At 42.7% G+C, this 26657-nt stretch overlaps 1 protein-coding gene across 1 annotated transcript in view; it reads left to right on the forward strand.

Annotated features, from left to right (window-relative positions):
• JMJD1C (jumonji domain containing 1C) overlaps window positions 1-26657 on the forward strand; it is a 299423-nt gene that overhangs the window by 244954 nt on the left and 27812 nt on the right. Inside the window, exons 5-13 of the mRNA XM_018576657.1 lie at window positions 5726-5850; window positions 8034-8177; window positions 8363-8537; window positions 11007-11085; window positions 14516-14585; window positions 14735-14904; window positions 15656-17853; window positions 22980-23181; window positions 25161-25375. Coding sequence (XP_018432159.1) covers window positions 5726-5850; window positions 8034-8177; window positions 8363-8537; window positions 11007-11085; window positions 14516-14585; window positions 14735-14904; window positions 15656-17853; window positions 22980-23181; window positions 25161-25375 — 3378 coding nt within the window. The remainder of the gene's footprint in view (window positions 1-5725; window positions 5851-8033; window positions 8178-8362; window positions 8538-11006; window positions 11086-14515; window positions 14586-14734; window positions 14905-15655; window positions 17854-22979; window positions 23182-25160; window positions 25376-26657) is intronic.

Consider the following 26657-nt stretch of genomic DNA (forward strand, 5'->3'; position numbering starts at 1 on the left):
CCACAAAACTATGAGAAGCATTATATGAAGAAGTACTATTGGTTTTTTTTTTGTTCTCTTTTATGAACCTTAATCCAAAAGACAACAATGAGTTTACTGCTATTTATTTAATATTTGAACAATAACGCCATTTGATTTTGGATCCAATGGGATATTTATAAAAAAAAATTGAGTTATGTACAGTTTACAGATTCCCTTGTTCATTTGATGCCCAGTACCAGGCACTATTCCAACACAGGGATGTTGAGTGGATGAGAATGCGGGGATGTAGCTAGAGCCATGAAGGATATGTTGTTAGACAGTTTAAAGTATCATTAATGCCTCCCGCTTTATTTGCATATATCTACTGCTAGCAAGCAGGAGATAAATGCAAAAACATGAAGAAAAAAAAGTTAACAAAGTGATTTAGCGGGGGGATGATGACATTTCAGGCTTTAATGTCTCTTTAAATGCAAGTCTTCACAGGTGTGTGTTGTGTCTAGCAGAACATTGGCACAAAGAGTTTGGAGAAAGCAGGAGATGTGAACAATCAAGGACAACATAACTGAACTGGGAAGTGAGCTGAGCTGAGTTGGAGAATTTTTCCAAATCAGATATGTTGTCCTAGATTGTTCCCTTCACCTGCATTCTCCAAACTCTTCACCCTTTTGTGAATAACCCTGTTAGTGTACTTCAGGATTGGTTTATAATGCAGGGGTAGGACATTATGCACAAAGCAAGAGCTCTGCCTAAGGGCGCCTAATGACAAAAAATGAACTCTACTGTGCTGAGAAAGTGTTTGGCTACCAGCAGGAGTCACCCCCTAGTCTGAACATTTTGCTTTGTACCCAGTGTGCTACTTTGCAGCTGGCAGTATAACCCAATCACAAAGAAAAGAGAAAGCTGTGAACCCCGAGAAAAGGATTTTACAAAAAATGTAGACCTCCATGTACAGCCTATATGCTCATTTACAGATGGATTGATAGGTATGCCTGTAGGTAGCCTAAATGTATAGCTTGTAGTGAAATTAAATATCCGTGAACATTCTACTTTGCTAGATTGTCCTCTTCTGTGAACATGCGGTAGAAAATTTTAGAGGCTGGTGACAAATGTCAGCCAGCCTGCAGACATTTGGTTAGGCCAAGTTGAAATTTCTATGTTTTGGGAAGCATTCCTTTTAAAGTCCATGGACAGCTTTATCTGGAGTTCGTTTTAAATCTTGTTTAAGTATGCGTATGATCATTGAACACATTGCAGGTTTGCTGCCTTGCCTTGCTGCACAGATGTATATTGACTTTTTTTTATTTATACAGTAACTTGCTTTGTTTTAATTTGAACCAGATGTTCAGTTAGGACATTAGAATCATTCAATCTAACAAGCTGACTGGTAATTTATACAAACGTCTTTATTGGTTAGGACAATTTTGGCTTCCATGTAATATAGTTATACACAGACTTGTACATTCGAAGCTGGACCGGAGTTTGTGTGCATTTGTCTCACGGTGACAACGGCTCTGTGCATTTGGTGTGCTTCAATAAATGATCCTGGTGCTTTTCCTCTTTTGTATAGAAACTGGCATGTTTGTATCATGTCTACATCGTCTGGAGGGGAATTCAGACAAGCTTTCAGTTTGAGTAAAAATCCCCTGCCTATGTAGTAGCATCATTGTGTCCCCACATCCTGCAGCACCCTCTTTCCTTTGTAGTCTGACCATTCATGCATGAAGGTGCTCACGTGTCTGTGTGGTTGATACCAGAAGGCGGTAGAACAAATCTGGGAGCTGCAGGAAGGGGAACTACACTTAGCAATCCCTTGAAGGGGATTTCCATTATAACATTAATCAAGTCTTGCGCCTAGTAAGCGGATCTCGGAGGGTTTGCACACACAGTATAAACTCTGGGCATTCAGTGCACACCATAATCTTTCCTTCAAATCTACCTCCTGGCTTCCCATTTATCATTGAAGATTTTTAGGAGGCTAGTAGAAGAAAAAAAACAGTATTCCCTGTGCCCCCCCACAGCCCCCCTTCTGTTTGACATTTTTGTGCTCAGCATACTTATAAGCCCTGGTGCCATTTGAAAGGCTGGACTTTGCATACAGTAAGTTTCTCACTTTTTTGGATGTCCATTATTAGAATGTAGAAAACCTTCAAATTAGAAATTATGTTGAATGTGTTACTGCACAAACTAGTTAGTGTTATATCTTTTCAGATTCATTTCTTATTGTTCATGTGGAACAAAAGGTCAGTTGCTATTCTGATACAATTGGGTTATACTGCTGCCTGCAGGAGGATTTGGACACTTTGCCAGCTAGGTATAACCCCTGCCTCTTTCCGCATGCTTCAGTTTTTTGCTCATGCCTTAGGAGGATGCACATTTTTTTTTCTCTCTTTTGAGAAGAGTTTATCCATTTTTATTTCTATTTTTCCTGGAATGTGCCCTTGTGGCCAGTGGCACTTCCCATACCTTCTGGTACTGTGTTAGTTAGCTGCTTTCCAGGTCTAGAGCCATGGCACAGTCTCTGGTGTGACTTAGGGTGCACAGTACTCTTTCAGTTGCCATCCCTCAATCAGCTGGTCGAAGGAACTGGCCATAAAATCTTCATATGATCAGAGCCAGCAGCCAATGAGCCGCTGACTCTGTTCGGGTATTCTGACAGCGGCCAGTGGCCACTGTCAGAATACAATGCAAACAGCAGGCCACCTTGATCGACACACTCCTAAGTGTTGATGGAGGGATCTGCTCTATTTTTCTCGTTTAGCCCGCAGGTTGAACAAGGAAAATAGAGCCGCGTATGGCCAGTCTTAAGGTGCCCATACACCTTACGACCATCGCAAGACTTTTGTCTTGCGATGGTCGTATGCTTATTGAAAGCTCGTACGATCTGCCCACATTGGACGGGCAGATCGTGCTTGCGATCATCGAGAGCCTGCCCCGCTGAGGGGTGGGCTTCCGATGACCGCAATGCAGAACGGGCAGTGTGCTATTGTTACAAGTGTCCATTCCTTTTCAACTTGATGAAACCGTTTCCTTTTGGTGATATATCTCAGTGTCGGCTGCCTGTGCTCCTTATGTGTTTAATAATGCCCACACCAGACATACACAGAAGTTTTCCCTCTCAATGAAAGAAGCCAAGGTCCGTTCTCCTCTCCTCCCCTGTGAGCACACAGAACAGACATTCTCTTCTTCCATTGTGAGGGAAAACTTCTGTGTACTTTGGGTGAATGAATTAATAAAACAAATAAGGAGCACTGACATCTCACACATCGTGCTATATAACCAAAATGAAACGGTTTCATCAAGTTGAAAAGGAGGGGACACGGAAGGATGGAGGAGCTGGAGCAGCGGAGGTACAAGGGGGCAGCGGGGGAATTCAGAGTCCCAGCCATAGTCTCTTCTCCCTACTTATGCTGGCTACAGAGGTCTGTGAAAAGGACACAGACCGCTGCAGCCAGCACCAGCAGGGAGACGAGACTGTCAACACAGAACACTTACTGCCCGCCACGCTGTCACACTTCCGTCCGGAGAGGTCAGAGCGGAGAGGGAGCCTGCGTTTGCTGGGGAGGGGCTATGCGGGTCAATGGCCGAAGCTAGTTGAAAAAAATGTAAAGAGCCGGTATCGGCTCTATGCATCGGGGCATTTTCAGGAGTACAACAACTCCTGAAAATGCCCTGCATCGGCCCTGATACCAACACTAGTATCGGTATCGGGACATCCCTAATCAAGGTACACAGGTCGCAACACCTCTGTGTTTGTGATCTAACCACAAGACAAAAGTGTGAACCACCACGCCACTGTGCTGCCCTTCCACTTCTTGGAATTCATCAAGGGACAGTGATCCCAACACCTTTTGTGTTTGTGATCTACACCTAAGTAATGCTTTTCCACAAAACTGAAGCATGCTGCCAGTGAAAGGGGTTATACTTGGTTGCACAAAGGCTTTTTAGTTTGCCAGTGTCCCAATCCTACTGTAGACGGCAGTATAACCCAAACATAACAGAATGACTACTGATACTGATCCTATTTATCCCATAACTCCAAGAAACGTATTTTACGGTAAGTACAAAAATCCTGTTTTTGTAGTTATTTGTTGTACTGCGGATGTGCGGTTTAATCAAATGGGGAAGTTGAACTCTGTGGCTTCCTGAGTGGCATATGCACAGTGGAAGTGTCCTAAAGCTTCTTTAGGGCCTGAGACATGTCAGGGCTGTTATATCTGTACAAAACATATTTTCAGATGCTACAACCTGGCATTCAGAAATTGTGTATCAGAGCAAGACACTTAACTGTACCAAGTATTGTCTATGTTGGATCTGGATCTGCATAAAGTCATGTGGGGTTTCATTACCAGTCTGTTTCGTTTTAGCCAGCAAACCAGTTAAAATGAACGCAGCTGACAAGCAAAATGCTGAAATGTGCAGTTATTGTCAAACTTGTGTTGATAACGTCCACTGTAACATTTCTTCTTGGTTTTTGAATATATGCCATGACGGGGGCAGTTGCACTAAATTATGTTACCATGGGAACTACACCGTAATTTCTGGTGCCTGCTGGGAAGTTTTCGTATTAAGCCTGTTCTATGGTAGGAAATAACCTGGCCACATGCTAATGACGTTTCCACCCAGTGGTGAAAATGTTGTTGGAGAGGTAATTATGTTAAGGTGGTGTTATTAAAAATCACACTATGTCAGGGGTGCCCATTAGGTAGATCGTGACCTACCAGTAGCTCTCAAAGCTGATGCTGGTAGATCACGAAGGGTGTGATTGGCGGCCCCTTTATTCCATTTTGGTATATTAATTTAGCTGTGCACACATTACCTATTAGCCTGAGTCTGCTGAGCCAAGCTCCCTGACACCTTTCTGGTGGAAACTGGTGGTTGAAGTGCTATGTATTACATCAAAGAATATTAGTTTACACAGCCTGTTGCACTGCACTGTTTGCTAAAAACAGCAAAGTGAGCCAGGAAAGAGAGAGGAGAGACAGCCAGGGGAGAGAGCAAAAAGAGACAGCCAGGAGAGAAAATGAGGAATGACAGCCAGGAGAGAGAGAAAGGAGAGATGGCCAGGAGAGCGAGGAGAGACAGCCAGGAGAGCGAGAGCAAGGGAGTTTTTTTTTTCCGTTGGTAGATCTCATGTAGCTCGTCATTTGAAAAGTAGATCTTAACACAAATAATTGTGGGCACCCCTGCACTATGTCATTCTATAGGCACTTAATGGCATTACCAAATCTCATTCCATTCCATTGGGAAAATCCCTCCTCTTGAAATAAAAACACTGCATCGAGTGCCTAGGCAGTAAAAAAGTTGACCGGCTACTAAGTGCTATGTGGATATTTGACATTGTTAGAAAACTGTAATAGAGACAGGTCCTCTTATAGATGCCTGCAGAAAATTGTGAAACTCCACAGTTACCTAGGTTATTGGCTCATGCTGCAGTATTTTCAAAGTAAATACAAAGCCATATGTTAGCCCAGCAAGCAAAATCGTGCCATATATTGTAAAATACTATTCAAAATTTGATTGTGTAAATAGAACTCTATTCTGGAAATGGGAACAGTAAAAATATTTATTTCAAGGCGACACGATAAACATCTGAAACTCGACGACTGAGGATTTGTTTTGCGTGTCCGCTCCAAGTAGCTCGGTATCTGGAACCAATGCGTTGGATGATGTAATAGCTGGCAGGAGATCAAGGGACCTGCCATGGATATCCGAGTATCTAAATGTGTCATTGTTCTCTTCATAGGTCCTTATTCCTTAAACGGCTATCGAGTGAGGGTCTACAGACAAGACTCTGCCACCCAGTGGTTCACTGGTATAATAACTCACCATGACCTTTTCACCCGCACTATGATTGTTATGAATGACCAGGTGAGTTGATGGATTTATTTGTCTCCTAGGCTTCATGTGTGAATGATACATTTTGGAATTGTCATTGGTTTTAGCAAGGTCGGGAACCTGGATTGCTCAAGCTGTTGGGGTTCCACATGTCCATGATTGTGGACATTTGTAGACTGTTGGATGGACTCAGGAATGTAAAGGGACCCTTGTGGTTTTTTTAAGGTGAAGCACAGATGTATCATTCATCATTTAATGAATTGCTGACCCAGAAACACATTTTTAACTTGTTAAATGTCTCAACACATGACCTGCATGCTAGTTCTGATTCAGTGACTTGGTAAGTAGTGTTGAAGGGATATGGATTACAGTCCTGCAGGATGAGCCTTCAAAACAGGTGAGAAATGGCAGATCACATAGTTGTCTTGACAAACTTCTTTTAAAACTGTACACCTACCAGAACACCTATCTATAAAATCTCAGAGCACAAACTGGAGACATTGTCCATATTAACCCATAGGACCACAACTATTATAAGGAATACAACTGAAGGGAACAAAACCGATGTCATCTGTAGAGACCAGTCAGCCGCCCCCGGGAGATATAGGAAGACCATCTACTTTTCCTTCTTTCATACATGAGAAATGTTGTGCATTGTTTTTGTAAGCTGGTAATCAGTGATTACTATTTTAATCCCATCATGCTTAATGCTGAATGTGTAATGGGGTAATGGATCTGTATAACGCATCAGGAGTTATGCCAGGAGAATCAGATTACTGCATTCAGAGCTTTGTCCTTGGGTTGGTTGAAGAGGTTGTTTTTAGAAAGATGAATGTGATTCATTATATAAAAGCATTGTTCTGTCTGTGGCTTCTGATACTTGATTATAATTGTGTTTATATCTCCATAAATAAGGATCTACCCTGAGAGTAAAGTTATTTAGAATTAAAATATATGATGAATGCTTCACACCAGGGTACCAGGGACATGGCTTTCTTTGTCCATCACTACAGCGTTCGGAGTTGTCTTTGTCTCTTAGTGACCAAACTAGTTTTTAGCTCCGTGGCCTTTACCATCTCAGCATTTGCTACACTTTGAAATTACCTCATGCACATTTCACTAAGTTCTATCCCTTTATAGACCCTACAAGTACAGAAAGATATCCGTTGGTCTTGTAGATATGCACTAAGCTCTTACCCCCAGTTTTCGGCAGACAGCACATAGTTTTTTGTGGACTTAGTGTAGTCGGCTCTGCCTTTTGCTAAACAACTCAACCACTCCCACTATCCTATCTGAACAACATAAAGGCTTATCCTTTTGTAGTCCATGATAAAACTAGGAGTGCTCTGTGAGATAACACAAAGTGTGCAGAGGACACAGGGCAGCGCAGGGTGTTTTTTTTTTTTTTGGTACTTCTCAAACAGATATAACAAATTGCTTCCAATGGTATATTTAACAGACCAAAAAGGGAGCAAATAAGAACATTCATTGTTGGTTTACTGTTTACATACACTTTAATGTATTCCTAAACAATGACTTCATCTGTACACTTATTGAGCACTTTCTGTTTTAGGAACAGTAAGGGCTAAAACACACCTTTTGTGATCCAGTGCATTGTAGTAATGTTTGCGTTGGTGCATTGCGGTGCCTTTTGTTTTGGATGGTTCCCGATCGAACTAAGGCTTTCCTTCATGAAAAATGCTCCATGTTCGTTTTATTGGTCTGTTCTGCTCAAAATAAATGGGCCGCCTTAACGCAACACGCGTTAACATATGGCACAACGTGAATTAACGCAATGCACAGGAACTGAGACGTTTGAATGGGCCCCTAGAGTTTAAGGAAATGTGTGGGCATAAAGGTGGGATGTTCTTGTGGGGTGGTTTCATTTACACAGAGCAATAGAAATAAAAGATTCCACCTAGAACATATTTCTAATGCTTTTGGATGACTGACCAGACTTTATCAAAATAGTGTATTTTGTAGAATAAGCCATAGTGATTCTGGCTGGTTTGGACCAATGCTGTAGATGTTGGCCCCTGCAACCCTCTTCTGTCACATGAAATAAGAATTCTTCTTGCCGTGGGCTTTTCCACTTGATTTCTTTGTTCCAAATTTCTTTAATTAGCCCCTTTATGTTTTTTTGACATGATTCCCTTTTTGTAACTAAGTATTATGATCAAAATAATAAGCAATGTTTTGTTTGTGTTTTACATCAGGTTCTAGAGCCACAGAATGTTGATCCTTCTATGGTTCAGATGACCTTTCTAGATGATGTTGTATACTCGTTGTTAAAAGGTGAAAATATTGGTATCCAGTCCCGTCGCAGGTCGCGCTCCAATCAGAATAGCAACACAATTCATGTAAGTATTTTTAATGCTTTATTGTGAGTTTTTAAACTGCCTTTGATTCGGATTTCTTTTGCTGCATTGCGTTAGCTGCAGTTAACAAATACTGTTTGGTTTCTTATGCTTTAACTACTTGAGCCAATTATCGATTAACTGTGTTTCTTTCCAATCTTCTCTAACCATTCGAATGCCATTCGTAGGGTCATTACACACGTGCACAAGCGAATAGTCCCAGGCCCGTGATGAACCCTCAGAGCTCCACAAAACAGAATCAGCACCGTAACGCCCGTTTAAACAAGAGGAAAGGTTCTGACAGCAGCATGCCAGATGAAGATAGGATTAAAGAGGAAAGATATGATGGTACTGGTAGAGCAGGTATGCAAACTGTCATCCGTATTACCATTAAGCATGAAATGAGGTTGTCGGAATGCCAGTTTATTTAGTGTATAAATGATTCTAACATTCTTACACTACATTATATTTGTATATTGTTACATATGTGTTCTTAAAATGTTTTGTTCTTTCACTGTCTTTAATGCATTCACTTAGGTTGTGTAGGCCTGAACCTTGGGTGACACTGGGTTGCCTTCCTGTCAATGCACTTCTATCACTACCCATCCTTTAAAATATGACAACTGACAGGGGCGTAACTAGAAATCACAGGGCCCCATAGCAAAATTTTGTATCCCTGGTGCAGACCTTACTAATCCTTCATTAGGCCGGGGAGCAGAGCTTAGGCTGAAAGGATCTAGTGATTGCCAGCACTGACAGGAGACTCTATGCGGTCTGCATCTGACAGAGATGCACAACGTGTAGCTGCAGGCCGCAGCAATTTCGGCCCACGGGCCAGTAGTTTGAGACCCCTGCAGGACCTTCCTTCCTGCTGCTGACTTGGCTTCTGCCCTGGGCCGCACAGCGGCTGCGTGGGCCGCACATCGGCAGTAGTTCTGCCACTGACGGCTGATAAGCTCATCTCTACTGCTACAATCTGGGGTGTATTTCATGCCAGTAACTAAGTAGGCCATTCTACTTCCTTCTATCCTTACCATGCTGTTGTAGTGATACACTTTATGTATTGCTGTCATTTGAGGGTTGGCTGGCAGTACTGAAGCCCTGGTTCAGTTCTGTGGAACATTTTAACGGTGGCGTGGCACTATAGTCTTGGTATAGGTGGAAAATAGACCCAGCCCTGGTTAGTTAAGGTTATTTTATTATTTGTTTACTCCTGATCATCTTTCCAGATCCAGACAGAAGAAATGAAGAAAGATGATCTGGAACCAACAGGTTTTTTACAGACTCGTATAATTTAAATAGGAGGTGCACAAATGCATATATAATTCAAGCAGCGGCTCCCACAGGTACAGCTGCACTGGGCACTTCATTTTCGGTGTTCAGAAAAGTCACTATTTGTATACTGGGTGATTTTAATAAATTATATGGTTCCCAGGAAACACTGGAGCCACATTCTATGTGGTTACCTGTATGTACCAACACTTGGTACCCGCTGTAACACAATAGGGTTAGTTTAAAAAGCAAAATGTAATGACAGGTTTGCTTTAAGACTACTGGCATCCTGGCTTAGGGATTTATCTAGGACAGCCTTTCTAATTTGGTTATCTTGATTATTTTTTTCTGTCTGTAGAAAAACGGTCATGTCCATCTAAAGGAAACTTGAGAAAACATGCAAGCTGCCACTGCTGTCATCTGTTCCAAATATGCTAGTTGCCTGGCTGTCCTGTTCCAATCTGCCACTGCTTGAACAGAAGCAAATATACAAATAGAGTTCTGACTTTTTTTGCTGTTTGCTTGTTTCAGCAATTGAAAAACTATTTAAGACAGAGAGAACCAGGAATCTAGCACTTTGATATGCAGATCGGTAACTGAAGCCTACATTTTACACTCAGTCCAGGTTTCCATTAAAATGTGTTCATATTTAGTTATTCTCACGCTGCTCTTTTGTGATCACAGCCAAAGTATGGTTTGCTTTGACTGCTTCATGAATAGTCACACAGTCAGAATCGTTTGATCGTACCAACGTTTTTCTGGATGTGCCAGCAGTACAGATGACATTCAGAATTATATAGAATAATGCAATATTTTTTTTTCTCCCACTCTGAGAGGTATGGTTCACTTAGACAAGTCAAGGTGATTTTACAGTATAGTGTACTACATAGTGAACCACTATGGCATTGTGTCTTTCTAAATTTAGCATGCATGTACACTCATTTTATATATTTATTTAGAACAGGTATTTATATACCGCTGTCCGTTTTCTCCTCTACATTCACATCAGTTCCTGCCCTCAAGGAGATTACAATCTAAGGTCCCGATCTCAAACGCACGCATACTAGGGACAAATTCTCTGATGTCTATAGCTGGCTTTTCCCACATTGCTTTCATTGACCTGGCCCGACATTTCCCAACCGTATTTGTTGTGCCCCCCAATAATATCAGACTTTTGCTAAGTAACTCCCTCTGTACACATTGAATTATCTAACAAAGCTGTAATTAACTGATATTAGTTTACATCTCTCTATGAATCCATGGATATTTTTCAATGGTAAAAATAATCAGCCTCATGTGGCTTGCATGGTCTTTGTATATTGGTTAAGATGACAGGTTCTCTTTAAGCAGATGAAAACACAGCTGGTGGGGCTGAGCAGTCTTTCTCACTGTGCTGTGTATGTAACATGGGAACACCATTATTAGCAGAAGTCATCACTGGTCAGGTTTGACATTACCCAGATGGTATCTGTGGGACATGTGAGGAGGTCAGAAGTGATCCTTGTAGGAAAATAAACAGGTTTTCAGCACTGAGCTGCACACTCCCTGCTTCCATACCAGGCTTGCTTTCTGCAAGGTTTGTGGCCCTGAACATGAACTGCTATGTAAAGGAAAGTGGAAATAAAAAGCCTGGCATGAGGTATAGTTTGGATATAATAGCATCCTTCTGGAAAGGCAGGCCAATGTAAACATCTGGCCGGGATCATTTATAACACGCATATTTTCCATATGTAGTCATATATCACTTTCCTTTAACCGTTCTGTCTTATGAATCACACGAGTCACTCTGAAAAACAGAGCCAAGCGGGTCTGACTTGAATATATTGATGAGGCCTACGGAGCTTAGTGCCTTTCTAGTCAAAGCCAAACATAGATTTGAGATTGAATTACCCACCCCTAATCCGGAGTGTCTCCTGCACAAGGCTTTCATGCACATGGCGGCAGTTTTGTGAAAATAAAAACACTGAATTATTCAGAGGTCAGCATGAAACTGCGCAAATTGTATGTAGCCGTGTAACACAAAGGTTGTTCTGGAAGGGCCATAAACATAGTACATACTGGAATGATCTACCAACATTTACCAGACCTGGCCATCGTTAGATCATACTGTTGTAAAAGAACATGACGGTTTGTGACTGAAGCTACCCAGGGGATACATTGATTAGCCGGGTAGACTGAGGCTGCCTAGCGGATACATTGATTAGCCGGGTAGACTGAGGCTGCCCAGGGGATACATTGATTAGCCGGGTAGGCTGAGGCTGCCTAGCGGATACATTGATTAGCCGTGTAGACTGAGGCTGCCTAGCGGATACATTGATTAGCCAGGTAGACTGAGGCTGCCCAGGGGATACATTGATTAGCCGGGTAGACTGAGGCTGCCTAGCGGATACATTGATTAGCCGGGTAGGCTGAGGCTGCCCAGGGGATACATTGATTAGCCGGGTAGGCTGAGGCTGCCCAGGGGATACATTGATTAGCTGTGTAGACTGAGGCTGCCCAGGGGATACATTGATTAGCCGGGTAGTCTCAGGCTGCCCAGGGGATTCATTGATTAGCCGGGTAGGCTGAGGCTGCCCAGGGTATACACTGATTAGCCGGGTAGGCTGAGGCTGCCCAGGGGATACATTGATTAGCTGGGTAGGCTGAGGCTGCCCAGGGGATACATTGATTAGCCGGGTAGGCTGAGGCTGCCCAGGGGATACATTGATTAGCCGGGTAGGCTGAGGCTGCCCAGGGGATACATTGATTAGCCGGGTAGGCTGAGGCTGCCCAGGGGATACATTGATTAGCCGGGTAGGCTGAGGCTGCCCAGGGGATACATTGATTAGCCGGGTAGGCTGAGGCTGCCCAGGGGATACATTGATTAGCCGGGTAGGCTGAGGCTGCCCAGGGGATACATTGATTAGCCGGGTAGGCTGAGGCTGCCCAGGGGATACATTGATTAGCCGGGTAGGCTGAGGCTGCCCAGGGGATACATTGATTAGCCGGGTAGGCTGAGGCTGCCCAGGGGATACATTGATTAGCCGGGTAGGCTGAGGCTGCCCAGGGGATACATTGATTAGCCGGGTAGGCTGAGGCTGCCCAGGGGATACATTGATTAGCCGGGTAGGCTGAGGCTGCCCAGGGGATACATTGATTAGCCGGGTAGGCTGAGGCTGCCCAGGGGATACATTGATTAGCCGGGTAGGCTGAGGCTGCCCAGGGGATACATTTATTAGCCGGGTAGGCTGAGGCGGCCCAGGGTATACATTGATTAGCCGGGTAGGCTGAGGCTGCCTAGGGGATACATTGATTAGCCGGGTAGGCTGAGGCTGCCCAGGGGATACATTGATTAGCCGGGTAGGCTGAGGCTGCCCAGGGGATACATTGATTAGCTGTGTAGACTGAGGCTGCCCAGGGGATACATTGATTAGCCGGGTAGTCTCAGGCTGCCCAGGGGATTCATTGATTAGCCGGGTAGGCTGAGGCTGCCCAGGGTATACATTGATTAGCCGGGTAGGCTGAGGCTGCCCATGGGATTCATTGATTAGCCGGGTAGGCTTAGGCTGCCATGGGGATTCGCTGATTAGCTGGGTAGGCTGAGGCTGCCCATGGTATACACTGATTTACCGGGTAGGCTGAGGCTGCCCAGAGGATACATTGATTAGCTGGGTAGGCTGAGGCTGCCCAGGGGATACATTGATTAGCCGGGTAGGCTTTTTCACAATAGCTGTTGTACCCTCAAAGACAATTTGGCTCCCACTTCCTACTCCATAGACACAAACATACAGTTGCTGAGTTTGTATGAAGTTTGCACAATGATCATGAAGTGGACAGACTATACAGACTGGCTGCCATCTAGTGTCTGTAGGTTCCTTGCTTTATTTATACTCCCCTTCATAGTGCTCGACCACTGCTATTTTCTCTTTTGCATCCAAGTATAGGGACCATGTGACTTCATTCTGTGATGCAGGGCATGGCACTGACTGGCCAATTGCCAGGCCCAAACACCATCACGTGAAAGAGTGATTGACTTCATAAACCCTTTGTAAACTCCAACATGGAGCATACACGTGATATTTTGTAGTGGCTGCAATGGAGGAAACAGCGGTGGATGAAGGCAGCAAATGTATGAATACAGCAACAACAACAATTTGGCTACGAATACAGCAAGTGTGTCAAGGTGTGGCAGCCAAACTTCGGCCCCCCCAGCTTTGGTGAAACTACAAATCCCATGATGCATCTCTCTCCGGGAGTCATGTCTGTGGCTGTGAGAATCTTGCAATGCCTCATGGGATTTGTAGTTCCACCACAGCTGGAGTGACGGAGTTTGGCTACCCCTGGTTTATGTGTAGGCAAACTCTAACCTCCCAGCTGTGGTGCGACTACAAATCCCATGAGGCATTGCAAGACACTGACAGCCACAGGCATGGCTCCCAGATGCATAATGGGATTTCTAGTTTCACCACAGCTGGAGGGCCGAAGTTTTCCTATCCCTGGTTTATGGCATTATGGAAGTGCTTATTAGTAAATATTTGTCAATGTGATTTGACCTTTTTATATGCTTGCCCTTTAATATTTTCATTACAATCACTCTGCCTCCTTTTCAGCCAGAAAGTAGAGGTATAGTACAACCATTGTGTAGCACTACAAAGCAGGGCGCAGAGCCTGGGAATGTAATGGGCAAATATGGCTGTACCCATGTACAAATATCGTACGCTATATCCTGATAAGTTTATTAATGCTGATTCCCATCCTATGTATATCTTTAAAGACATTGATAAGACTTTTATCAATTCCCCTTACAGCACTTAGCAGGAATTAGTCAACTTTTAATTCCTTTCTGTATCATTAACTTTAGTATCTGCAGTTTTGAAATCATTACTTTTTAAACTGAGATTGTTCTAAAGCTGGACACTGAAATGTTAAAGTGTACCTGCAACCTTGGATGGTCCAACATGGCTGATTGAAATGTCTGTGGCATCCTGTGAAAGAAGCGACATGCGTGAATCCATAGATACAATCATTTGTATTATTACCTGAGGTTGAAAAAGTGCTTTAACTTGTGATTTTTGCTTCTTTGTTTTAAGCAGCAGCTGCATTATAGTATTGCTTTATGGAGATGAGCTGCATGGTTTCTGTGTTGGTGATTTTGATCAGGTCAGACACATGTTGAAAACAATCCTGGTGAATATACTTTTCTAGTTATTATATCCGTGATAGGACCCCTTAGAGAGACATTCTGTCAATGCACAGACATTGTAGTGTTGTGATTGCCTGCATGCTTACATCTTTATTTTTCTTCCTAGAATACTGCAAGTCCCTGGTTACACCAGCCAACTCCTGTGACTTCAGCAGATGGTCTACTGATGGGTCACCTTCCTGTACGTCCCTCCAGTGCCGACTCTCACCGGCCGCTCAAACTGTCTGCACATTCAAGCCCTCCCTTATCTAAGCCATCAGCAGATCACCACAAAGAGTAAGCCTAATATCTTTTTTTTTTCTCTCTACATGTGGCACAAACAGCTGAACTACAGGCAAATGGCTAAACACCAGTTGGAATACATACTGTATATCTGAACAGTTTGAAATGTCAAAGAATCTGCCGTTCTGTTCAGTCATTTGTGTACTTTGCACCCTCCCCGCCAGAGAGCACAGCCAGGCTCTGGAGGCTACCCTACCCCAACTTGTGACAAAGGTGCTGCAGCACACTTATGAGGTCATCTGTTTGCACTCCGAAACTGTTAATATATTCATGGACAGAACTATACAAAGCAATAGAGGTCTGATTGGAAGCTGATGCAGCCTAATGCTGCCGTGCAGAGTATTACATTACGAGTCCAATATCGAGACAGATTTTGTTACTTATACTAGTTCTAGATATAGCAGCCGTGTTAAATTTTGCTATTGCTTTCTTTTAGGTGATTCTGCAGCAGGGACCCTCAGCAATAAGCAAAATTTACCTGACATTTCAAGACTTTCAATTTAAACACTTAAAAGCGGGAGGTGCTTCTGCATACTACCACTATCTTTATACCCCCAGCTAATTGGATTTCTAATGGGCACGCATGCTGTGTGTTAAATTCTAACTTTCTGTCTAGCTTTAGAGATTTATGAGGTACTCCAGATGATAGGTGGATGTGTCTGTTGGTATCTGCTTCTTTGTGTAATGAGAGTACCATGTTGTTATATTAGTATGTATTTTTAATTCTGGCATTTTTTCTCAACAGAGATTTAGAGAAGAAAACCTACAGTGAACCCTTGCGCTCCGTTACGTCGGCACCAGTGAAGAATGAGCACGAGCACAACCGGACACATTCGGGTAAAGAGAGCCATACCCACAGACTGTATATGGAACCTGTTCTGAGCCACACCAAGGTGCAAAGGTCAGCATTGGAGGCCGCAGAGCGTTCGAGCAAATACAAAGAGGAACACCGGAGAATCTTACAGGAAAACATTGAGGCTACTTCCTATGCAGTGAAGATGAAAGCACATGAAAATGAACGGGAAAGCTATACTAGAGTAACCCCTATTGTGTCTTGCAGCCCTAAAAGCCACTTGGTAAAGCAGGAAAACAATGTAGAACGCCCTATCTCAGATTTGTACAAGATGAAAACGTCAGTCTCGCAGAGTCTGCCGCAAAGTAACTATTTCACCACTTTGTCCAACAGTGTAGTGAATGAGCCACCAAGGTCATTTGCACCCAAGGAATCTGTAAACGTATTCTCCGAAAAGCAAAATGCCAGTCCTTCAGTTAATTCTGCTATTAATTCTTATTTGTCTAAACCACCACCTTTAATTAAGCACCAACCCGAGGATGGGCCTGGGAATAAACTAAATGAGCCGCTTCCTCAACAGATGGCAACTCACACAATTACGTCTTACAGAGGAGACAATAGAAGTCCCACCCAATTGTCCATCACATCTTCAAACACACTCCGGAGCATGCCTGCCTTACACAGAGCACCTGTATTCCATCCTCCAATCCACCACAGCTTGGACAGGAAAGAAGGAAGTTACAGTAACCTTTCTCCACCAACTTTGACTCCAGTGCAGCCAGTAACCACTGGGGGAAAGATCCAGGAGCTTCAGAAACCACCTACCCTCATTCCTGAGCCTAAAGAAGGTGCTACAACTTACAAGAAGAATGCGGATAAGGTCATCCAGGAAGTATGGAAAAGCAGCGAGAAACAAAACCACAGCAAAATTGACTGGCTGCCAGAGAAAAATAATGTGAAGGTACCGTCTGCAACCGCATCTGTCATTGTACGCCCAGCATCTAGTGCAAAGTATGATCACACACCAGTAACTCAGGCTGTCTCCAAGGAGAGAGCTGGCGAAAGCTCCTCAGCTGGAATCAATCAACCTGATTGCCTAAAAACCATGGAAGCCAGAGAGACTGTAAGGATTGGCCAGCCAATTATGAACTCAGACAGCACTCATGTGCTCTTTGAGAAGAACTCTCACGCTCCTTCACACAGCATTCCCAGTTTGTCTGCACCTGGAACTAATATAATGTGCAGTACGAAAACTGACGTGACCACCTCTGCCCCCACAACCACAAGTGTTTCGAGTTGCAGCGGATCAGAAGTCACTTATTCTTTATCCAATGCTGTCTCAGCTTGTACAATGATAGAAAGCACCAGTTCATTACCGGCAAGCCAAACCACGGCACAGACTCAAGAGAGCATTGTCAGCGCCTTAGCTTTAGCCACTCCAGCAAGTAGCAAGCCTGCAGTTCTGCCCAATGCATTGTATCCCGCGTCAAGTGATTTCATCCATTTAAAAAAGCACAAAGCTGCCCTGGCTGCAGCTCAGTTAAAAAGCACTAATGCAATTGATATAGAAACTAGTGCTGTGAGGGCTCAAACTTTGCCTCCTGCAGGCTCTCCAGATAGCAGCACAGCCTGCAGCTCCACAAACGCAGCAGGTTCTGTAGGCAATGGGCAGGCATCCCAATGTAGCCAGCCAAATTATCACACAAAACTCAAAAAGGCCTGGCTTACTAGACATTCAGAAGAGGATAAAAACACCAACAATAAGCTGGAAAATGCTGGCAGCTCAATGGTGTCTGAAATCATTAAGCCCTGTACTGTAAATTTGATTGCTTCGACCTCTAGCGAGCTGCAGAATAACCTGGACCTTCGGGCCCAGGACGATAAGTCTCCCAAGGAGGATAGGCTTACAAGGAGGAGGGTGAAAAGGACTTATGAATCTGGCTCGGAAACCGAGGACTCAGATGAAAGTGAGAGCAAGTCTGGACAAAGGCTGAAACGTCAGCCCAAGCCAACATACAAAAAGAAGCAAAACGATATGCAAAGGCGAAAAGGTGACACAGACAAAGAGGACGAAATAAAACCCAATGGTATTCTTAGCCGAAGTGCCAAGGAAAAAAGCAAACTAAAGTTACAGAGCAACAGTACCAGCTGTAAGTATTTTCTCTAACCTTGAAATGAGGCTTTCATATGTTTTTGTTTATAGATGGTCTCTGTTTCCTTTGTTGGTTGTTCCTGGAAGTCATCCATATTGTAGAACAATGGCATTGATCTAATTTTAAAAAGAGAGTTAAAGCTGAACTCCAGGCAAACAGCAAAATATGCAGCTAGACCACCCAGGGAGCTCTTTTTTACCTGTCAAAAAGTTTCTATTGGTGTCTGTCCAGTTCTGAGATGGACAGCTCTGGCAGTGCAGGAGACCTAATCCTTCCCACCCCAAACCTCTGACTTGACAGTGATAGGAGAAGCAGCAGTCTGGTGAGATTATCTCTGTTGTTTTGCTCTCTCCTCCTATCAACATACTACTTGCGCTTCAGCACAAGTAATTGGCTTATTGCTTCTTCTCCCTCTCCCGGTTCAAGCGCTGCTGTACAGGGAGTGCAACCAAGTCTAATTCAGGTACTTGCACTGCTTGCATTTAAAAAACAAATACATGCAAGGATGTATCAATGGATACAGAGCTGCATAATGTGTGTATTTAATATCTATCTGGATTTCAGTTTCAAATTTGTAAATGTAGGGAAGTTCAGTCTTGTAAAGTGGCATCATAGAGTTCACTGCTAGCACCTAGAGGTGCCTCCATGTACTTTTATGTATCTTCAGGGTCCCGGGTTCCCTAAAACCAAAGAAAAGCAGTTGTGAAAAAGATATTGCACGCCGTCTCCTCCACCTTACTATTGGTATAACATTGAGAACCTAACATTGAGGGGCAGGAGGGGCAGCGCCAAAGTGTTTACTTAGCAACTTGTGCCAGAATTTTTGTGTAACCGCACGCATGTGTCTGGGACAAAGTACCTCTTTGTGCAGTGCCCCTTTGTAAATATGTGGATTTGAAAACATTTTTTTTTTTTTCCCATGCGTGAAGAAGTTTCCAGTGTGTGGATATAAATAATAGGGGACCTTGGGGGAAGAAGTTATCAGTGTTGACTAAAGCAACCACTCGATTTGCAGATGTCATAATTTATAAGGGAAGTTGGTTGCTACGGGCAATGTGGGCTTTGTTCTCATTCTCTGTTCAAATTTGTGGATAATTGATCCTAGCATGGGCCTGATGTATAAAATGTAGCAACGATACATTTTTTTGTTGTCTATAATAACGTCCGCTTTCTTCTTTTACTTTTTAACTTGGTATGTAAAAATGTTACCTTTAGCACACCTTTCCCTTAACAAGGCTCTATGTTATCTCCACCTACCTTGATTTTTTTGTTTTTTTCTTGACATGAAGCTTATGTTTTTTGTTTTTGTTTTTTTTGTTTTTTTTAATGTACTTTTTAAATAAATCTTGGTTTCATTAGCAGACATACAGGGGCACTGATAACACAGGATTCAAAATTCACTACAGGTTTTTAAAGTCAGAACAGTAGAAGCAGTTTACTTTCAGGCTCTCTCTTTATTGAAGCTTTGGAGGCAGCTACCTGAACAAAGCAGGCAGAACTGAACTTGGTAAATAATGAATGCTGTGTACAAGGGGAAAAAAATGCCCTCACTATCTTGTCTCACAATATTGTGCTCGGTTACAAAGCAGAGTCCAATATTCAGAAAGCATTGATGGAGTCTCTTCCGCAGACCTTTAAGTTTTGGGAATGGCAGTATGCAATGCAAGGTGGATTTTCCAGTCATTTTTGGCATCGGCTCACACTAGGTGTATTTTCAGATTCTTACCTCATGCAGTGATTCTACAGGGAATTCTTGATAGTCTGTGAACTGGGGACTTCTGTAAATAGCATATTACAGGCAGGAACGGCTACATTTTCTTCAATCCCCAGGCAAGTGTCCCAGTTGTTTAGAATAAGTGCAAGCTATGTATCAAGTCTCTGCTTGCTTGTTTTAGCTGAGATCCTTTACATGGCATTCTAGGTATTAAATCATTCATTCATGCCTGTGGTTGGTTTTACAGTATGTCGGCGTGTTCTCCTGTCATATGGTGTTACTGAGGGCGGGTAGCACTGTGTCTGCACAGCTGTCAGTCTCCAACTAACACAATCTGACTTGTATTTAACGAATGCTCATAACTTCTACCCTGCCTTGTTTACATTGAAACTCAGCAGCCCTTATATTCGTGGGACATCCAATAGGGGCTTTGTGACATGCTTCAGCTTCAAAGAACACCCACCGTGTCATACATGCAGCATATTCACCCCCCTCTTCTCATAACCGCACTTGAACTGAGTGTTAAATTACTAACATCTTTTCATATTCAGGGATTTGCAATTAAATCTTAAGCAAAGACAACCTAAAATTCAGACTCCTGAAATTAGTCAGTGGACTGTTTGTCTTACTGCAGGCTGTTTTCTGTGTCTGTGAACTTGAGTGCTGCTGGAAATATAGCCGAGCCACAGCTATTTCTGTACCGTGGGCAGTCGCATTACAGAGCTCTGCAATTAAGTTGTTGACGTGAAAATAGTCTAATAAATGGATGCATGCAGAAATAAATGGCTTGTCAGGAGCGGAGTGAGCAGCGGCTAAATTATATCGGTAATCTGGCCACTTTCATGTGGCTAATTTTTTCATTAGTCACCCACTGTAAGTCTAATGGGTATAAATGTGATGGAGGCAAACATGTGTTGAGGTGTGTTGCTGTAGCTGATGTTGTCCTTCAGGGTCTGTCAGTGGTTATTCAATGATTTTTTAGGTTAAAACAAAAAGAATAAGTCCATGTTGTTCCCTTGTATGGCCTACACACAGCCACATTATTGGTTTTCTTCCAGCGGTCATTGGGAGCCACAGCAGACGTCTGACCATATGCTTTACTTCTAGGAGTTTGAACACTCAGCAGATCAAAAGGCATGGCTCTTCCTACTGGCTGTACCCTCACATATTAAATAAGCCCAAGAGTTGGTGCATCTTGGTCCTTTTGTAAGGGATCTGACTCCTGATGCAAGACTGCTTCTTGGTCCTCAGTTCCTGTGCTTACCAAGGCCACTTCCTTGGTCCTCAGTGCCTATGCTTATCCAAGGCCACTTCCTTGGCCTCGGTTCCTATGCTTACCAAGGCCACTTCCTTGGCCTCAGTTCCTATGCTAACCAAGGCCACTTCCTTGTCCTCAGTTCCTATGCTAACCAAGGCCACTTCCTTGTCCTCAGTTCCTATGCTAACCAAGGCCAGTTCCTTGTCCTCAGTTCCTATGCTTACCAAGGCCACTTCCTGATCCTCAGTTCCTTAGCTTATCAAGGCCAATTCCTGGTCCTTAATTCATATGCTTACCAAGGTCACTTCCTGGTCCTCAGTTTCTACTCTTACCAAGGCCACTTACTGTTCCTGAATTCCTTGGTTACTAGGGCCAGTTCTTGGTACTCCGTTCCTATGCTTACGAAGGCCACTTCTTTGTCCTCAGCTCCTATGCTTACCAAGTTCTATTTTGTGAATGTTATGGCATTATGCTAGTTTTGGCCAAAAACAAGCTGCTATGTGGATTATTTGTGGATTATTTACTTGAGGACGCTTGAAGGTTACCTACCCTACCTACTGCTGTCAAGGAGGGGTAAACATTGGCATACTTTTGTATCCACTGTAAAATATTCTATCCGATAGTATATGGAGGGACACGGATCCTGCCCATTATTTTTGTGTGTTGCTGCATTGGGCATTCTGTCTCGATTTAGATGATGTTTTGGGAAAGTTTTGTTTTACGGTCCCCTTCCCTCTGCTTGCTTCTCCTGGATATGTGTTGCGGGTATATCCACAAGGATTAACTCTGCAGTTTGATTTGCCTAGTGTCCAACCTCCTATAGGCAGAACATACACCCAGTAAGCTGCTTGGTCATCCAATAAACTACTGTAGAAAAGGGATTTAGATTAAGTATAAAAACTCATTTATTCCCTCTATGCAAGGCCTTGTTGGCTGTTTGCTACCACTCTCTCCCGGTATATTTGCCTATTATCCAGGTAGAAACATCCTCCCTCCTAGTTAGTGCGCCAAAACAATATTGAATGATGATTTCACGTCATGTGACAGGGTGGCCTGACATTTGTTAAATAAAGATTGTGATGCAGGTAGTCATTTGAGAGGAAGCTTTTTAGGGAATTCATCTCTCATTTAATACAGTAATGTGTTAATATTTGAAGAAGTTTGATTCTGTGTATAGTTTGTAATTGTATTTGTACAAGGGGAGCTCTATGTGCCTATTACATATTCATGCAGTGCTACACAGTCTGTCAATCTGCTCCAATAACGGACTCCCTGTGTGGCCAGTTGATCTCATCTCAGCTGTACAGCTGGGATGCTGGTTGTACTGTCTGATATATAGTTAGCCCAAGAGAGCCACACACAAAATAGAGGATGATAAGCAGTCAGGTAAAAATGTGAAAGCAACTTAAATATCGATGTACATGTACTTTTTCCAGTTTGGGAGCAGTACTTGAGCCTCCATATACCTTGTGTTGTCCAACTATGTGAATGCTAGTATTGTGCCTCTGCTCCAGAATAAGTTTCCATTATATGTGAATCAATAGACGTCACTGGTGAAAGAGATGGCCACAGGAAGAGTTGGGGTTCAGTTACCAGCTTACCTATGTCAGGTTTTACACTTCATCACTCATCTTCCTCACTCACCTATAATTCAACCATAACCTCTGGAAAATGGCTCCTACCACCTGTGAGTTTAGAATGGGGCATGTTTCATGCTTGACAGTTTGAAATCTGAGTAGCCCTTGTGATCAGAAGTATATATTGGTAAAACAACTCCTTGTAGTCATTACAACCTATTAGATTCCCCTTTAGCATGAATAAAGGAAGGAAATAATGTATGTACTATGTGTTAAATCCCTACATAAGTACTGCATATATAATATAGTATAGCAAGAGCTGGAAATCTGTGGGTGACAGAGCAGCTGGCCCATGACAGAGCATCATATACCATGAACTTTCATTATAGCCACTGAAATTGCTGATTTCCTCTGAATAATTAGGTTGCTTATAATATGCTTGCCGTGTCTTATCTGTGGAAATGGTAAATGTTGCCTTCCTGCTAACCTCTTCCTCATTAGCAGCTGATACAGCACATGAAGATGGCACCATTGTCTTTATTTCATGCTGATGTTTGTTGCGTTGTACTTTCAGCTGGCATACCTCGTTCAGTATTAAAAGACTGGAGGAAAGTGAAGAAACTCAAGCAGACCGGGGAATCCTTCCTGCAGGATGACTCTTGTTGCGAGATTGGGCCAAATATACAGAAATGCCGGGAATGCCGGCTGATCCGCACCAAGAAGGGGGATGAGTCCACTCACTCTCCGGTTTTCTGCAGATTTTATTACTTCCGAAGGTAATACTGGGACAGCTAGTTTGTGCTCATAATTTTTTTGATGACAGAACAATCTCCAATCGATGTGGATTCCATATTTAAAATACATTTAGAGGGGTGCTGTGACTTCCAAAACCGATCATATAGAATTAGGTGGCATGTGATGATGGCAGTGGGGTGTATAAAGATGTACTTGCCTTTGAAGCCCTTTAAAGAGAACTGGCCTCTTAAAGTGTATGTAAACCCCGACATAGAAATTCTTATGTTTGCTCCTTTTGGTCTGTTAAATATACCATTGAAAGCTTTTTGTTATATCTGTTCGATAAGTGAAAAAAATACTGTTGATCGTCTCAGAATTTCAGAGCTTTCCTGTGTCTTGTGCTTACTTCCTGTGCTATCTCAAGGAGAGTAATGAACCCTCCTAGTCCATATCTTGGCCTGCAGAATAATCGGTGTTCATGTTGTAGGGATTAACATGTAGGAGGGTTTTGGTTAGTAAAAGACAACTGTGCGGGGCTGATAACCACTTAGCCCGCTACACTGCTGTGTGTTGCCAGCCCACAACAGAACTTAGGAGCAGAATGCAGGTAATTGCACTTTTTGGCTCAGTTAATATTCTTACACATTACAGCAAAATAATTACTTGTGTAGATAACAAACATCACCTATATTGGGCTATTATGATTATACAGGGTCCTGAAATGTCTGCTAAGTCACGTCTACAACCTTCAAATACTGCTTGAAGCCATGGGTTCCATCTTGAAAAGCTTGTTAGGTTCACAAAGACATGACATTGCGTAATGCATACATTTTTCTCCTAGCAACATGTAAAGATTCTGGCCACAGCACAAATGTCAGGACCCTGTAAAAGAGCGGGCGAGCAGCTTGAGCTTGGTTTGTTGGTGGATTAGAACTATTCTGAGATTTGTCTCTTGTTAATCATGTGCAAGTTATTAAGCATTAAACACGTAGCTTTTATTGTTTCTGATAGTTGCTGGTCTGTGGGCTCTCACAGTCTAGTAATCGAGTGTAATTAATAACGTTCAAACACCTCATGTCACAAGATAAGAGGAGATTGCCGAAATAAAGCCAACTGTAATGTAAAGTGCAGCTGGCAATAACACAAGACCTGATGCATAATTCATCTTATATCTCCCTATGCTACTAGGGCTACCAAAGTATAATTTACAACATCATTCTGTATATTAAAAAAAAGAACATGCTGGTTTGCCCTTTAGGCATGTGCCTGTAGACATGCTTGCATGTATAAGGTAAACCGAGTTAACATTTGTATTTTGCATGTCTGCCTCATGGACATCTAAATGGTTTTACTATGTGGCTGTATTAAAAAGATTCAAAGATCAATTTTTTTTAAATATAAATCATGTTCAGATGTTATTAAAGCCTTACAGTGATCCAGTAAGTACATCCAAATGCCAAGGATACAGTGTTCTTTACAGATATTACAGCAGAGCAGATCTTGTTCCCTCACTATGGGCGGATTGAATTCACTTAACAGCTCAGGCCAGCACATCTCTTGTTACTGGAGTGAAAATGGGTTTTATCTGCCTAGAAATGGTGTGTTTACCTTTAAAGAAAAATCTCTCCATGTTTATTTCCAAACTGTTATAGCGCTAATACAGTTCACTGTTTTTGTGGCTCAGACTAATATTAACAGACATAAAATAGGGCATGGATGGATTGGCCATGTGCAGTACACACAGGAACCTCGTGCTGAAAAATGTCATAAAGGGAACCTGTTAGGAGAGAAGTATAGGAGCTGTATGAGACAGGAACCTTAGATTGCAAGGGCATGGACTGATGTGAATGTAAAGTAAAACTTGCCTTACTGGACACTGAAAATGCCAAGAACACACAATGCCCAGATCTAAAATCTTTGAGTCAGAAGAAACCATTTTACATATACAGGTCACTTTTCAAAGTGAAGATCCTAAGAATTCTGTAGTCACTAACACCATTTATGTTCTTGTGTATTACAGGTTATCGTTCAGTAAAAATGGGATTGTCAGATTAGATGGATTCTCATCTCCTGACCAGTATGATGATGAATCACTAAGCTTATGGACACATGAGGGCTATGAAGATGATGACTTTGATCTGGATTCCATAAAATACATCTTGGGTTACATCGGAGATAAGTTCTGTCAGATGGTGACGTCTGAAAAAGCTGCTATGTCCTGGGTAAAAAAAGATGGTACGTCATGGCTGGCATGCATTTCGGCTAAGCTTGACCCGTAATTACAGCCCATGCTTTATTTCTCTATAAATAGTGTGTGTGGGAACTGTCTACACTAGGCAAATCCAATTAATTAAATGAGCAGAGATGATGAATGGGACTGGGTGCTCAACAGCAGAGGATAATAATATGATGGCAAAAGAATGTCTCAAAAAAAACAATGTAGTTAGTGATTGAAAAGGTTCTAAACAAGAACACTGGAGCTGCATGTATAAAAGTGCCTGAAAGTACAAGGTCTGTGTTTCCATAACAATCCCGGTCAGGTCACTATCTGCAAGAAGTTTGCATGTTCACCCTGTGCTTGCGTGCGTTTCCTCTGGGTATTCCAGTTTCAGGGTTTAAAGGAAATGTTTACTCTTTGCAGATCTTTTCTTGTCTTTAGAGAAACGCGTAAATATATATATTGCACGATTCAAATAATGTGTAAATCATTTTATCGACATGTGTTAAAGGACGCCTGTACTTTTAGTACAGTTGTCCTTTTATGTAAACACCTTAAAATACTTACCTTTCTCCATGTTCCCTCAACCTTAACTGTGCAATCCTGCCTTGTGCTGCACAGCCTTCGCAAAGGAAACGTTCTAACCAGGTCCTCTTCCTTTTACACATGTGTGCATAGGCCTTATTCTTTTCTATGAACAGCCTGTATTCTTTGATTGCCTCAAGCTGTCCAGCAAAGTATGGCTCATCCACAGGTGTGTATGGGGCCATGGGGCACAAAAGCAAGAGGAACAGTTTGTTTTCATTGGAAAGGCTGCGGAGCACCAAGCAAGACTGCACAGTGCAGATTGCGGGATCACGAGGAAAGATAAGTATTTTACCAGGTGGACTGCATTTAGGGGGGAAGTTACTTGAAGGATACATTTACTGCATGTACAATTGTCATTTAAAAACCTTTTTTCTGTGTATCAATTGTTATGTACACAAAGGGACAGCCATATTGGTTACATATGCAGATTCTGTAGTGCTACCCAAAAATTGTGTCTTCCTGCCTATTCTCCCAACGCTGGTCTATGAGCCATGTCTAAGACTGTAATGGAGCCATTACACATGCACATAAAGATCCCTGTAGTGAGTTCCTATCCCCGACATTGCATCATCATGTCTGACACATGAAGCATTGGAGGGTAATCTGCTCAGCTGCTGACTTGCGGACGAGTGACCAATGCTCAATAAATAAATTATATATAATTTGTGTGTATATATATATGTGTGTGTATGTGTATATATATGTGTGTAT

This window comes from Nanorana parkeri, unplaced genomic scaffold (genome assembly GCF_000935625.1).
Source record: "Nanorana parkeri isolate BGI_ZX_2015 unplaced genomic scaffold, ASM93562v1 scaffold73, whole genome shotgun sequence".
In the NCBI taxonomy this organism is placed as follows: domain Eukaryota; kingdom Metazoa; phylum Chordata; class Amphibia; order Anura; family Dicroglossidae; genus Nanorana; species Nanorana parkeri.